This window comes from Ochlerotatus camptorhynchus, unplaced genomic scaffold, assembly GCF_037179485.1.
Source record: "Ochlerotatus camptorhynchus isolate MF236.1 unplaced genomic scaffold, CSIRO-AGI_Acam_v1.1 ptg000092l, whole genome shotgun sequence".
In the NCBI taxonomy this organism is placed as follows: Eukaryota; Metazoa; Arthropoda; class Insecta; order Diptera; family Culicidae; genus Ochlerotatus; species Ochlerotatus camptorhynchus.
In genome coordinates, this window is record NW_027040582.1 from 1275759 (window position 1) to 1292123 (window position 16365).

Sequence of the window (16365 nt, forward strand, 5' to 3'; positions counted from 1 at the left end):
CAGAGCTTGTCCGATCCAGCCTTACGAGCAGGAATCCAGTAAGAAAAACGTTCATCTCCGGTTTCAGGTGAGTTTCGGTGATGATGTGATGATGGCGATGTCAAATCGATAATTTTGCTCTTGAGCGAGCAAGCGTTCCAGTTTGCGATTTTGATGAGCTTACGGTTCATAACTGAGCATGAAATTAGCCACAGCTTGGAGCTGGTCGAATTTGTTCTTGATGGTGTTGACAATGTCGTGTATCTTGAGGAAGATGATCATTAGTTCCGCTGCGGTGAACCACGAATAATCGTTGATTTCGTGCTGCGGTCCATCCTGACGCCAGTTTAGCCTAGGGGCTGTGGGGAGCAGCACGCCAATCGTTGATTGAGTGGCAGCGGTGGCAGCACTGTAATCGGTCGTCGTGGTACCGGTGGGAAGTTCTGGTCCTTAATTTCCGGCAAGAGGATGCTTGTGTCCATGTCGTATAGTCCTCGTAGGACCACCTTGAGCGGCTTAACAGCCTCGATGTCGTGGGAGAAGTACTCTACCTGTGCTTGGTCCAGCATGGTCTGAAACCCCTTGTAACCCAACAAACAATTTGAGTTGATCAACAACTGAATAAGCTATTGTTTAGCTGAAGAAGCTTGGTTTTACCTGAATAAGCTCTTATTCAATTTATTTATTTATTTATTTATTTGTCGTCAATCAGTGTAGACCGTTTTACAATTGTTGTCTTAAGTGCTATTTTTACAATTTTGTCTTTGTTTATATTTTTTATAATATGTCTTAAGAAAAAGTTAAAACATTACTTCTAGTTGACGTTATGCGACGAATTAAAATATTGCTTTAATTTAGTTTTTGTCATTGTAAAGTCAATGTTATCGCAGTGCTTATTATATGTATCCATCATTTGGTTCAAGGGTCCAAATTTGGCATAATTCGTACGATGACGATTTGTAGCAAATATATTTCTGTTTCGTAAATGCCTAGATGGTGTATATAAATTTAAGGATGACAATAGTTCTATTGAATCAATTCGATGTGATCAATATTCAATGTTTGTTGGGAATGGTTCAACGCAGGAATCCTTGAATCAAATGCTTGACATTACCACATTTTCAATATTTTCTTGTTAAAAATCATCAGTCACATGCGTATTGATGCGTAGAAATATTTCTGATCGATTGGTGATAAATATATTGAAATTGGTCCAGGAGCAGCTGAGTTATTAGCGTTCAAAATCTTTCATAACTTTGTTACATGTTCCATTTTCGGTTTTCACAAGGTGTGCCACTGACGTAGTCCTATAAGCTTGCTGTTTACAAGCAATTCATCCTTCCCGTAATCGAGTACGGTATACCAATCTGGGGGAGTTGCGCCAAATGCCGTCACCTTAAACTCCAAAGGATCCAGAACAAGATCCTTAGGATGATCCTAAACATTCCTACATGGACGCAAAATTCTTAGGTCCACCGCCTGGCTGGTCTTCAGTCTCTGGAAGAGGAAAGAACGGTCTTCTTGGAAAGGTTCAGAGACACCTGTCTGAGATCAGATTATCAGATCATACGTGATCTAGCACGTTAGGTTTAGTTATACTCGTAGTTAAGAAGATTATCACATTTTTCAATTGAAACGAAACACCTACAGGTTATTCCACTATTCAATATCCAAACATGCTTTTCTTCAGCAAGAAATCCGTCAACTATTGATTTGGTCTTAACTGACTCATGTCAACTTTGTAGCCAATTGGTTACCCATGGTGACTTCGGTTCTGATCACCCAAGAAATAATGTCTAATACCAACAGCTCTACTTTCAATTACCATAGAGCTGATTGGGAGCAATATCGAACATTTATGGAACATAGCTTCGATCCAAATATTCCCTTGCAAACCAAAGATGATGTTAATTATGCTCTTGAATATTTGAATACTTCTATAGTTGAAGCAAGAGCTGCCTCAGTACCCAAATGCAAGCTTAAATTCGATTCAATTATAATAGACGATGATCTTCAGCTCTTGATCCGGCTGAAAAATGCCCGTAGAAGGCAATATCAATTAGCACGCGATCATGCCATTATGTTAAATTAAAATGTGAGAAGTTCCAAACCATTTAGGATGCTCACATTTATTTGAAAAGGCCTGTGTTAAAAATATGATCACAAAATCGGAAAAAGCTCAGAAACTTGCTAAGCAATTCTAGAATTCCCATAATTTCAGTTTGGGTCTAACTAGTCCTATTGAAAATCAGGTTGCTCAGGATTATCTGAATATTTTCTCTCGGGAAAATATTGTTGATGATTCCTGGAGGACTGCATTGGACGAAGTAAGATCTATAACTGAAAATTTTCAAAATATGAAAGCTCCAGGTGATGATGGATTTTTCTATATCCTCATCAAAAAACTCTCAGGAAGTACCTTGTCGTTCTTGGTAAAAATATTTAACAGATGTTGCATACTTTCCTGATAAACATGCAAAAGTTGTTCCCATTTTAATAAAAATCCAGCTGAATCTTCTAGTTACCGTCCAATAAGTTTGCTTTCTTCAATAAGTAAACTTTTTGAAAAGATAATTTTGAATAGAATGATTGAAGATTTACATCAATACGAACTCAATTTTTGCAGATGAGCGGTTTGGATTTGGAAAAAATGGGAAACACGATGGTCCTATCGGATTAGAAATCTCAATTCATTTTCCTTAAGATTTTCACTCCTTTGCACCTATAGTTGCGGTAGTGTTCCTATAATAGTGGAACCGATAAGAAACCAACGCATTCCACTAATATAGGAACCAACGTTTGCAACTACCACAACTACTGGAACAGTGTTCCTATTAATGGAGGATGAGTTTTCTAAAATGGTATGCAATTTTATTACAGTGTAATATTTGAAAGAGGTTGAAAGCTATAGATTGATAATTAATAAATTGGCTTAGTACCGCCACTACTGGCTCACCCACCCAAAGTCAATGTTTATGCCGGTCCCTTCATGTTCCATATCTGGATCCCTTTATATCTCGATGATCCCTTCAATATCGAAATATGGAGAGTTAGACGTAAAAAAAATGGGATGTCCCGTTCGAGCTTAGCCCCCCTCTCTCATACGTCAAAAAATATCACGTTTCTTTGAACCCCCTCTCCCTAAATGTGTGACGTAATTTGTGGATGTCCCCTTAGAATCAATGAGTCCAATCTATGTAAAGGGTAATTTCATACTTGGACTGCTTTATCAGAATTGAAAGTCAACTACTAGGTGCATATAAAGTTCTTAAAGGAGAAAATAAGAAATTCTGGAATGATTTAATAGAGATAGCCTCACACAATAAGCTCAGACGGTCCAATTCTGGAACCAAAAGTCCAAAAGACAAAGATGCCAACAATGACTTCACCCCTGCACGTAGGCAATCGTGCATTGGTGCAGCATTTATTTTGATTCACAAAATAAACTTTCCCACCTATACGCTAGCAAATGCCCGCACTGCAACCGTTCTTCTCGTAGGAATGAGCATCACAAACCAACTCGAAATCCGGCATCCGAAATGGAACACGGTTCCCGTCCATCGGCATTAAACGGATGAGTTATTTACCTCGCGCACCGTTCGGTCCGGGTTGTGGTTTTCCGAGGTCCATTTGCAGCCCCAGCACAGAAGCATCAGCTCTTCACACACACACACTAGTGCGGTGGAGTGGGCGGACGATATGGACATTTATTTATCCTGATTTAACCACCTGTCAACGCGGTGTTACAGCGCATATTAAACGGTGACGGTTGTCCTCCCCCCTCCCAAAGTTCGCTTTCCGTCCGCCCGTAGTTATGCAATAAATTACAATTTATATTGGAAAAGCCTCGCAGCTCGCAGCCAAATGGACATTGTTCTGATTGCGGCCGGGGTTGGTCCGGTGCCAACATTGTTGTTGCTCTCGGTTTTGGGGTTCAGGGCGGAAGCGGTCCCTTGTGCATTGTAAGGATGCAATTTTCACGCATGGATGGGCCACCAAGAAAGCGGTACTATTTTGCGGTGATTGCTCGGTAAGTGTCATCAATTTTGCTGTTTATTGCACGGCTACTGGACCATGGTTATTGTTATTTGCAGTACATGAACTCGGTACAATAGCAGTAAAAAGTAACGATTTGAAATGCTTTTAAGGAGATTGAAACATTTCACAGGATCTGCTAAAAAAAAATCTTCCCACCATCCCGCAGTCCACACACACCAATTACCACCCTTGTAATGACACTGGTAAGTGGCCACTTTCGTGGTCTCGTCGTTTCAAGCTTCCCACACCCGGCCGGAACCGTAAAAGCGGGGGCCACACGTGTATCAATTACAAGGATAATTCCCAAAAACAGCCTGTCACACGCTTCTTTGCTCCGCGGGTGTGGTCAGTCCGGTTTTAATTAAATTTCCAAACCTTCCACACCGTGAAGCTCAAACACAAGAGAGACCATCCGCCGTCGAGGTTTCTGCCGCTGATTGATTTATCTCATGATCGATTCCGATTCACACAAAGAGGCCCACTGAGCAGGGGGAAAACTTTCAACTTACTTTGACCCCTTGTGTGTAGTTTTCGTTTCGGTCGAGCGCAAGGAGATGAGAAATGAAAGATTGATACAGTGCATTATGCTGCAGCAGCTGCTGACCGGTCCGATTGTGCGGATTGATTTGTAATCGACATTTTAATTACTTTCGAGTGTCCGAGCGAACGAGCTGCGGTCCCAGGAGACGATTAAGTTGTCACACGCGTCAAGGATTTCGGGCCCATAATTTTTGTCCACCCAGCCGGGGAACGTACGATGATGATGATGACAGTCACGTGCGAATTAGAAAAGATAAAGAGGTTCGAGATTTTGGGCGATAGGATGGCTAGGGGAGCGATTGACCGTGACCGTGAAATGGTCGGTGCTGGAAGTGAGTTAAATGTCACTGACTGTCAGTTAAAAACCTGAACTAACTTAATCACAGTTCGAGCAACTTCCCAGGGGATATCCGGAACACCTTCAGGTGTTGGCCAATGTGGTATTGGGTTCCTAATGTGAAAAGCAGCGAGCTTGTTTTAGAGTTATCATGTAGCTTTGTATGTCGCACGATGGGTTTTATTATTTAGTAAGCGTATTTCAGGGAAGTTCCAAGTGAACTTCAAGGAAATTCCGAGCAAACTTCATGGAAGCTCCGAGCTAAATTTAAGGAGTTTAAGGTGAATTCTGATACAGGTTAAGGTTTCTAGTGAGTTTCAGGAAAAATCCGAATATGCTTAAGGTAAATTATGATAGAACTTCTTCATTTGCATAGCTAATTTAATTTTTATGTTTATTGCTTTTTTTTAATTCCTACTTTTTTAATGTTCAAGACTAGAAAGACACAATGTCGAGAATTTATACTATATCGAAATTTAATCGATAGCATAATAAGACGTCTTCAGCCTCTATAAATTGGCCAAGAATTCAGGGATTTTTCTTTAACCTCAGGGAATTTGGTAAAACTTCAAAGACTTCTATGAAGTTCAGGGAAAAACGAAGAAATTAACGAAACTTTTTAGTAATTTCGGGAGCTTCATAGAGCTTCGGAAAAATCGCATAAACTTAGGGAGCTTTGGAAAAGTTCAGAATACGTCAGAGAAGTGGGAACTTTATTTAAATTTTGGGATCTTCGTAAAAGTTAAACATTATTTAATTTGAGGACACCTCAATATTGTTCGGGGGTCTTCATATAATTTCAGGAAACTTTGAAGCCTCATGAGCCTGGAATAGTTCAGTGAATTACGTACATGTTCAAGAAATTTCATATGTGGAACTTCGCGGAAAATCAACGAGAAGCGTAAAAATGCAGCAAATTTTGTAGAAGTTTTTAGAATTTCGTAGCATTTTAAGCAGCTGCAGGGATGTTTGACGTAGAACTACGTCTGTGATTTCTATATGGGGGTACACTTTATGAAAGCCGAAAATGGAACAAGTAACGAAATTATGAAAGATTTTGAACGTTAATAACTCAGCAATCACCAATCGACCAGAAATATGCAATGATTCCGACCGTTGATTTGCAACAAGAAACTATTGAAAAAGTGGAAAATTTCCACCAATTACGTACAAGCATATGCTGCTTCCCCAACACTGTCATCAGAGAGTCGTTACTAGATGAAACAAGTCGAAGTGGCATTCGCCTCCGATCTTCGTTGGTGCCCAAAAAAGTACTACTTCACCAACTCGTGCAAATCTCGATCTTCATGACACTCCTCCGTAGACGCACCACCCTAATCTTGTCTTAGTGTCTATTACGAATTACGAATCTTTAGCGGAGTAGACAAATAGAGATTTTCCAGGCCGATCAGTAGTTGCGGACGAGCTTCATCGTATCCATCAATAGGCAATCCTTTGAGGTACGGAGAACTATTCATTAGCTCACCCGGGTTGATCGACTGAACAGGAAGTTCTAAGTCTTCGACGGTACGTGCGTTGACCACATTGAAACGTCGTTTCTCCCTCTTTCCGGAAATATTCAGCTTCATCACGCAAGACTGATCCTCTACCCGGGACACGTTCCCAGTCCAGCGAAGATGCAAAGGATCTGGCGAACCCTTGAGACCCTGTTTGTCAGCCAAACTCTTCTCTATCATGGTAACCTCAGAAGCCTCGTGGAGTAACGCAAATATGTTGATGATACCAGAAGCACCGTGAACCGTAACAGGGAGAATGCGATATATTACGGTCTTACTGACGGTATGGAAGTTTTGGGGGCTAGCTGTTGATTTAGACTGTGAAGGGGAAGAGTGGAGCAAGGGATGGTGTTGGTCGCCGACAGGGATAAGGAAGGTGATTTATCATACAGGCTCTGCACAAGTTGTGCTGCCGCACCATCTTTCAACGTTTATCAGAATTCAATGCTTTGAACTTACCGCAACTATCCACTCCATGGCCTACTTTGCTGCAGATTGGACATACCTTTTCCGCTGGTGTTTGTTTCACCTGGTCATCATCTGACGCACGAGAATCGCTGTGGTGATTGACGAATCCTCGGTCCTTGGAATAACCACTTTTGTTCATTTCATCTTTCGATACCTTCGCCAATGGTCGATACTTTGTCACTTCGCTTGCTTTCCGCACAATATCCACCATAAACTGCCCAAAAGTATCCAGACTAACCCTCAGCACAGCGTCCTTGAAGTCAACCCACTTGAGCTTGATCTCCGACGGAAGCTTCCCAACAAGTTCATGCAGCAACGATGGATTTGATAAATGTGCTTCGAGATTCGCCACAACTAGGTGGTCGCAATAGTTCTGCACCGCCATCCCGTAAGCAATAAGTGTATCCAACCTTCCTTCCTTGGGTGACTGTGTATTTTGGATCTTGACCAAAAGTGAATTGATCAAAATCTCCGGTTTGCCAAAGAGCATTCTCAGAGTATCGATGGCACGTGGGACTGCAGCAGGAAGTAGAAGCCGACTCCGTACTGCTTCAAGTGCATCGCCTTTCAAGCAGCGCTGCTGGCGGATAAGGTTTTCAGCGTTGGAATACCCACATTCTGCAGTCGAGTTTTCATAATTGCTAATGAAAACTGGGTAAATCCTTTGGCAAAACCTGGCGGGCTGCCACATGCGAATCTGTCAGGCCGGATGTTCCACGATTGGGTTGAGCAGGAGCCCGTATTTGATGTGGGCGTGTTCCTACCCTTGGATTTGTTCCAGGATGATTTTCTTCGGGAACCCGGGATAGAACCGGTGGCCTCAATGGAATGTTGCGTGGAAGATCAGTTTGCCTCACTTCAGGACAATGAGAGATCTCTGGCCAGTCATACCAGATATGTGGAAGCTGTTCTCGTTCCACGGGGTTTCTGTCAGCAACAGATTCTTGATTGGCTTCCCTGCTCGCTTTTGGCTTTGTTCCGGTGTACCGTTCCTCACCGGATTTTCCCATCTGTAGGGGAACTGGAAGCACCTCGGGTGGGTTGGATTTCTTTTTTTCAAGGTTGTCCACCCATTCTGCTGCCTTTTGTTTGCGAGGAGCGTACAATGTGTTATACTTCTCTGTAAAACCCATCTGCTCCAACTTCTCCCGACAAACTTCACGACGTTTCTCCTCTTCCAGCCGCATCCTATACAGGTGTTCCCGTTCGGTGTTTTCTGCATTCTTCTCACGATCCTTTTTTTGACGATCTACTCTTCTCGTCTGCGTTTGCTCCATCACACAAACTGCCCCTACCAGCTGATCCCTCCAGTTGGGCGTTTAAAATCCGGTACTTTTCGGCGAGATACTGCTCCTCCAGCTTCCGAAGCAGATCTGAACGGGATTTCTCATCGTCCAGTTTCTTCTTTGCCAGTGTTTACTCCTGCTCCTGCTGCCGGCGATCGTTTTCCAGCCGTTTTCGTTCCAGTTCCGCCTCCTTTTCGCGTTGCAACCTTTCTTGATCCTACTGACGACGATCTTCTGCCAAGCGACGGCGTTCGAGTTCTGCCTCCTTCTCACGTTACATCTTCTCCTGCTCAATGAGAGCTTTCTCCAACTCTGCTTCTTGCTTCCGAGGCTCTTCCTCCTCGAGAACTCGCTTTAACTCCAATCGCTTCCGAGCCTCCAACTACTGCAATTCCAAAGCAGCTCTAGCTGCCCGGGCTGATGCAGTGGTGATTACCGTGACTGACGACCGCCGTGAGGAAACAGTCTTCTTTGGTTTACCAACAGGTGTACTGAAATACAATAATTTTAAAGAATACAATTCAATCACTTTATAGGTTGCAAATAACTGTTCATCTTTTTCCTATTGATTAAATCTTCAACGATTGACAGTTACGTTGACGGCTGCAGCGATGACAAGCGGTGGTAGGGCTACCAGCATCTTTGCTCGTCCGTCCGTTACGAGTTCAAGGGGACTGCAGATGGATCGTAGCAGTGCCAACACGAAGCTTTAACGCCCAATAATGTTCTGCTTCTCAGCTCTACAGGAGTAGTTCAACCAGCTATCAAACCCGGTAGATGAACGTGGAGCACTCCGCTCCAATTGGAAAGCTATTCAGGATATGCTAGATCGTTACTGGGCACGGTGGATCAAAGAATATCTTCCGGTGCTGTCTCCTCAATCCAAGTGGTTCGGGGAAGTACGAGCTATCCAGGTTGGTGATCTGGTAATGATAGCTAGCGAGAATGAAAGGAATAGCTGGACGCGAGGGCGAATACGGTGAGTGTATCCAGGGAGAGATGGACGAATCAGGCGAGTCGATGTGCAAACGGCGGCAGGAATACACCAACGGCCAGTGTCTAAGTAAGCTGTACTGAACTTCACTGAAGATTCTGGTATAGCTGGAAGAAATGGAAAGTGAGTTCAGTACCACCCGTATAGGTACTCGAACGACATAAACTCGAGAGAATTTCAGAGGCAGAAAAAACTCCCACCATATATATACGCTATCTAGCTCACCCAAAACAATACATAGTGACAGAATAAACACGTTTAAAGTTGAATTGCTTACGCTAGGTTTAGATTTCTTATCATATTGAATACATTAAAATCGTAAGTAAAACTAATTAAAATGAAATCTATTGTAGATAAAATGCTACAATCTACAGCACAACACAATTCTCACCCACCCAGATAAAATGCTACAATCTACAGCACAACACAATTCTCACCCACGGTACTGGTTGATCCCAGTCCAACCGATTGCCGGTCTCGTCTTGCAACGTCCAAAGCTGCTGCATGAAGATCTTGGCAGACGAAGTCGTGGCACCAATCAATCCAAGCGGATCGAACAGCGTTGCGATTAGTGACAATATTCGACGCTTCGTCAACGGGACACCAGGTTCTATCGGAGGAACTGTGAACTGGAATCGAAGGGTATCGGTAATAGGCATCCACGTTAGTCCTAACGTTTTGACGGATTGATCAGGTTGATTCCTTTAGGGTCTCGAAGAGCCAGGTTTTCTTTGGGTACGCCTTCCAGAACTTCGGGAACATTGCAAGCCCACTTTCGGAGCTTGAAACCACCACACAGCATCATCTCGGTCAACTGGTTTCTGAGACTGATAGCTGCATCCACCTCGTCCGTACCGGTGATGACGTCATCCATATAGACGTCCTCACAAATTGCTCTTGCCGCGAGCGAAAATCGGTCTTCTTCGTCAGCAGCCAGCTGTCGGAGAGTTCGTGTTGCCAGGAATGGTGCGGGTTTGGTTCCATACGTAACGGTGTTCAGTTCGTACACTGCGACTTCCTCGTCCGGAGAAAAGCGAAATAATACGGACTGGAGTGGTCGATCCTTGAGCCACGTAAGGATTTGTCGGAACATCTTCTCGACGTCCGATACGAGGAGAATCTGCTTCATCCGACTGCGTAGGATAATTGACCTCAAATCTTCCTGCACAACTGGCCCTACCAGAAGCACATCGTTTAAGGACAATCCGGATGACGTTTTACACGAGGCGTCGAAGACTACTCTGACCTTGGTGATGGTACTCGCCTCCTTGACCACCGGGTGATGGGGAAGATAAAACCGTTTGACCGGTCCCTCCGTAGTTTCTTCGACCTTGCGCATGTGTCCCAGTTTCAGGTACTCGTTCATGAATCCGATGTATTGTTCCCGTAAGTTGGTGTCCTTTGCCAATCTCCGTTCCGTTCCGAGAAGACGTCGGAATGCTATGTCCCGTGACTCGCCCAGATTTGGAAGAACGTCTTCGTTTTTGGGTAGGGGAACAGTATAACGACCTTCTGGACCTCTTTGAACTCCACGTTGAAATAATTCTTCACACCTTTTCTCCTCCAGAGAATAAGCGTCCGTGAATTCCACCTCCTCGCACGACCAGAAACGTGCCATCAACCTTTCCAAGTCCTCGGACTTGTAGGGAATTGATAGGAGTTGAACAGCCACCACATACTACCCAACCGAATACCGAGTCTGTAAGGCTTGGTAGATGTTTGCCGATTGTAATTCTTCGCCCCGATTCGAAGAATTCGAAGAAAGCCTCGATGCCTAGCACCATGTCGACTTCCTTGGACGTGAAGAATGCAGGATCCGCTAGCTCAATTCCATTCGGTAGAATCCACCATTCCGTGTTGATTGAGGTTGTAGGGAGATTCGCAGTCACCTTGGGTAGCACCAAAAACCTCATATCTCGCGAGAAATCCGAGATTCGCGAACGTATGACCGCTTGGACTGTATGTTTGACCTTGGTAGCCCCTTGTCCTATACCAAGAACCGAGACGTCGACCTTATTCCTGATTACCTTCATCCTTTGGGTTAACCGTTCCGATACGAAGTTGCTCTCTGAACCGGAATCAAGAAGAGCACGGGCGTGGTACCTTGAACCAACGTCGTCCTCGACGATGACTACCGCTGTCGCTAAAAGGACTTGCGACGTGAGTTGATTAGACGTACCGCATACCGAAACGTCAGTGGCTGCCACGTTAGCCAGTTGGATTGAATTGGAACCTGAGGAGCCTTGGGATTCCTTGGAATTTGAAGGATGATTGCCCCCAGCAATCGCTGCGACCGTTACAGTGTGATCTTTCTCCGACTTGAAGCAAACCAGGGTGTGATGACGGTTCTTGCAGATCCGATAGGAAAATTTGGATTGGCAATCCTTTGCCTGATGCCCCGATCGAAAGCAATTCCGGCAAAGTCCCTGAGATTTCAGTAGAGAATCCCGATCCGCCACAGAAAGTCTTTGAAATGCCGAACATTTTAATAGAAGGTGGTTGTCCTTACACGGTTTCGGTGGTGGTTGTTGCTGATGGACGATCTTGTTGTCCGTCTGCATAGATGGAAGGGATTCCAGTACTTCTCCTTGTTGGCCGAATATTCTTCCCATGCTCGACGAGTTGATGGATCCAGTCGCATCGTGAGCAGATTCACCAACAGGAGATCCTTGTACTCAGCAGGTTCCACGTTTTGATCAAGTGTTTGGACAACTCGGTCAAAACCTTCCACCAGATTTTGTAACTCAGCAACAGATTCCTTGGAGAGGGTCGGAAGTTTGAAGAAAGATTGGACCTGCTTCTTCTTCAACAGCTTGTTGTTGTAGTACCTCTTTACCAGGGTATCCCAAGCTATCTGGTAATTCGCCTTGGTAATTTTCAGTGGATCGATTAGGCTTTAAGGTTCACCTTGAAGAAACCCTTTCAAATAATGAAATTTCTACACCTCTGGTAAATCAGTCCTCCAGTGGATGAGCGAGGTGAACAGGTCTCGGAAGCTCAACCAGTCATCGATGTCACCGTTGAATGATTGGAGTTTGATCTGCGGTAACCGGACATGACCGACAACACCTGACATTGATTGTTCATGGGCGTACTGTTCCAACTCAGGAGAAACGCGAAGGGCCTTGCTTTTGTCCAACAGGAAGGTTTTGGCTTCATAATAGCGATCGCTCAAGTGCTTGCGTAACTTACTATAATAATTCTCCTCATCCTCGAAGTCTTCATGAGATTTTAGCTCGACCAAATTCTCACTAAATCTCTCCCACAAATCATCGATCCGTTCTAATCGAATTTCGACTTGAGTACCGGTGGTTTCATCAGAAAACTTCTGAATGAAAGACCAAATGTCATCGAACGAGGATTTCAAATCGTCCAATTGAACCCTCAGTTGCTTCAGGGATGACAATCCTTTCCGGGTGGTGGGTGGCATTTTGATGTGATGTCGAACAATCGGTAAAGAAATTGGAAGTGTAGTATTCCGCGTGTAGTCTCCGCTTCGGCGGACATATACTGCTCGCTATTACTGACCTGGCAGAACAGGTAACTGTTCTGAATCCAAATTCTAACCAAAGTAGCAAAAGGTCCGATGACGTCACATCAATCTTGCCTCGGTAGGGATCATTCAATTTTAGGTTGAAGTTCACAGAAGAGAAGAATTTAGGGTGTAATATCCAGATAAACCTAAGCCTCGGCTGGGCATATAATGTGGCAACCTACCTGGAGGTACCAACAGCAGTACCAATCCAAAGTTATCAAATTTCCACACCAAATTGGTATAAATGTTGCCTTGATCGCGGACAATGTGAACTCCAGAACGTGTGTGTATGCAGGATGCAGTGCGAAGAGGAATAATGGCTATGTATCAATCGTAGGACATATACCGTGCAACTAACCTGGAGGACTAACAGCTTCACCAACCAGAACGAAAAACCAGTCGAGCATGCAAATTGGGGTTTATCAGCAGACTTGCTCTAACGAACAATTCAATTGCAGGGCTTGCGTGGTGGTAATTGAAGAGGATGTACGGGAATTTCAATTAAAATCGTGTATTTCTGTATGCCTAGCTCGGCAGTGACATATACAATAAAGTTCACTCACCGGGAAGGGAGTAAATGGCCGCTCCCTCTTCTGCCACCGTCCACAGCAATCGTCCTTCAGAAAGTGAAATTCTGGGCCAACGGCTTATGTGGATGCACAACCGTTCCTTCACTGAATCGTCCGTGGTGAGAAGTTGAACGCTGTCCTCAGTCATCGGTACCACAAGATGCTCCGTTCCATGCAACGAATACAAAGGCATGCGTCGAAAGGTTGGCGTTAGTACATGGTAAGTCAATGCCTCGGCTAGACATACACCGAACTTATAAATAATCACCTGGACAAAGCAGATATTTCTGCTAATTCGGTGCTCCAGCGAAGCAAGGTATGATCAGGGGTTTTTCCAATCGAAAATGCTCTGCATGCACGAAAATCCTCACAGCATCCACAGGTATTCGCTATCCGATGCAGTTTCAAATTCCACAATGGGTCCGGTCACCGGTGACCGAAACCAACTAACTCCCGTCTCTCGATCTGGTCATCGCTTGACCTATGGTCGCCTAGCCCAAATCTCCCTCTCGCGCTGTACAGAAGTCTACAAACGATCGGCGACTATCAGTAATTCACTCTCTCGGGTCCTGCTATTATCGATCCCAGATGATGACGATCGCCGCAATTCCCTACCTCGTATGGACATCTCATCTGGCGCTCTCTCGACCGATCGTAGGTAATGGTGATGCTGTAGAATAGCCGTGGTTTGTTTCCTCGTTCTCAGTATTGTTTCCCTCAGATATGCAGCAGAACAGGGTTGTAGTTTCTGGGTGGTTCAGTCCCAAACAATCGACAATTGGTTAAACTTATATGATCATGATTTCAATCTCTAGCTTTCAATCGTTGGTCCACTCGTCTGCTGATCTCTCAAACATATAGAAATTTTATTATTTGCGATTATCCCTAGCTGGAGATGCCCTAAAACTCATTCAAACAATCCAGAGCAGTGCAAATAAGTATATGGTTGCTTGGAAGCTGCTCGAAGATCATTATCAAAACCCCGTGCGTTTAAAGCAGACTTACGTGGACGCACTGTTCGAATTTTTCACCATACAGCGGGAGTCGGCAGCAGAACTCCACTCACTAGTGGATAAATTTGAATCTGATGTGAAAGTGCTTCAACAACTCGGAGAACAAACTCAGTGCTGGGATCTCTTACTCGTTCGGATGCTCAGCACTTGCCTAGATCCCACAACCCGGAGCGACTGGGAAGAGTACGCGTCTACTCAGAATGTAGTTTCATTCCAAGCTCTCACCACCTTCATCCATCGCCAATCGGAGTGACGACTCGTTCGCTGAAGCGGTCGGCCGGAAGCCGCGTGGGTAGCGTTGTTCGACTGCGGGATCGCTACAGTTCGATCGACGGCCTATTGCTATCGGCCGGGGGCCACAGCGTGCTCTTCGGTGTGCTACGAAGTCACGGCGGTACGATCAACTGTTGTCGCTATTGGCCGGGGGCCACGGTGTAGGCGAATACGGAATAAAAGAATACTGCGGTTGTGCGATCGGCGACTCTTCACGGCGGTGTGAGTCGAGCCTCTCGCGGATCCCGTTAGCTACCCGTGCCGACGAGTGGTGCCGACAAAGGTTCGGAAACGTAGGCGGCGGAGCGTGAAACGATCACGGTTTACTAGCGGTCGAGGGCCGCGGCGTGGCTTGCGTAGTGCTGCAGAAAGCAGAGAGCACTTCTTCGGTGGGTGACCACCGAACGACGGAAAGCACTAGAGGGCGTGGTCCGAAAACGCACTGGACACCGAGATACTCTGGTGTAAGATGGCTGCTGTGTGCTTGTGTACTCGACCACGAGGTGGAACGTCGATGACGCCGATAGTTTTCGGTGCCCACCGAGAACCTTCTTTCGAAAGATTGACCTTCGAAACGTTATTAACCTAATTAATTTCTTGCCACACACTTCACTGAATTAACTAATTACCTGGTATGATTCACCGAATCGATAATCTCGGTGATACACTAGCACTATAAATTTAACTATTTGTCTGATGGTGATATCTATCACCCAAAACACTGCATTAGAATTTTTATTATTTAATTAGATTAGAAAATCACTTACTTTTCAAAGTACCGATCTCCCACACTTGACAGTGCCTTAGCACTCACTGCTCGGTAACTTTATAATTTTTCGCTCTGAATAAATTTACGGTTTAGCTTTAAATCTTCCTAACTGTCTAGCTCGATAGCCAACTTGCAGATGATCTCACCACGCGCAGAGTCGTGTTTATATCCCCTCTGCATTTTACACGCGGTTGATTCTGATTGGCTGCTTTTGTTGCATAATCTTTTCTTATCAATCTGTAGATTGCATGGTATGAGAGGGAGACAGCTGATGTCTCAATACATCAAGAACACGAACGCTTCGCGATGGGTTTGGTTGTTGTCCGCGCTAGAAATATCGATAATGGGGTGTTACGAATGATCGTAACGCCAATATCAATCTAGCCTCATTATGAAGCGTCTCCGCTATGCTGTCAGTCTGATGATAGCTAGCGGAGGCGTTACAACGTGTAAATGTACTCCGAACCATACAGGTCAAGACCATCGAGAATCCAACCGTCACCACTGTGAAAAAGCCAACCACTCGTCCATTTGCTAGTCATGGTGCAGCTCAACTCAACGCTCGAAAGTGCCTAATGTGCAGTGATCACCATCCCTTATACATGTGCTCATCATTTTCGAACCTGAGCGTGGAGGAGCAAGAGAAAGAAGTACGACGTCACCAGCTTTGCCGCAACTGTCTGCGGAAGGGACACGTAGCGAAGGATTGTTCTTCACCCAGTTCCTGTCGGAAATGCCGCAGCCGTCATCATACCCAACTCTGCGCCAACGATGGTTCAAATTCAGGAAAACCGAAACCAGAGTCATCAACCGTCAACCACTCTGCTTTAACAAATCAGCAGTCCAACCCCACCGGCTCAGCAACATCCATCGATCCAACCAGCTACGCTTTAGCAGGACAGAGCAGTAAAAGGGTTCTGCTAGCCACAGCAGTAGTCATCTTGGTCGACGATACCGGAGTTCAACACGCTGCACGAGCACTTTTGGATTCGGGTAACGAGTGTTGTTCGGTTCGGAGAAAGAAAATCTCCCTACCAATTGCTGGAA

General features: G+C 44.9%; 1 protein-coding gene across 1 annotated transcript; it reads right to left on the bottom strand.

The window, feature by feature from the left end:
• Nucleotides 1–8989: 8989 nt before the first annotated feature.
• On the bottom strand, nucleotides 8990–11771 carry LOC135698632 (uncharacterized). Its single transcript, XM_065218690.1, has 4 exons — nucleotides 10842–11771; nucleotides 9899–10798; nucleotides 9601–9788; nucleotides 8990–9101 (listed from the first exon to the last, which is right to left on the bottom strand). Exons 1-4 carry the CDS (start codon nucleotides 11769–11771, stop codon nucleotides 8990–8992), a joined length of 2130 nt encoding a protein of 709 aa, XP_065074762.1.
• Between the last annotated feature and the right edge of the window lie 4594 nt (nucleotides 11772–16365).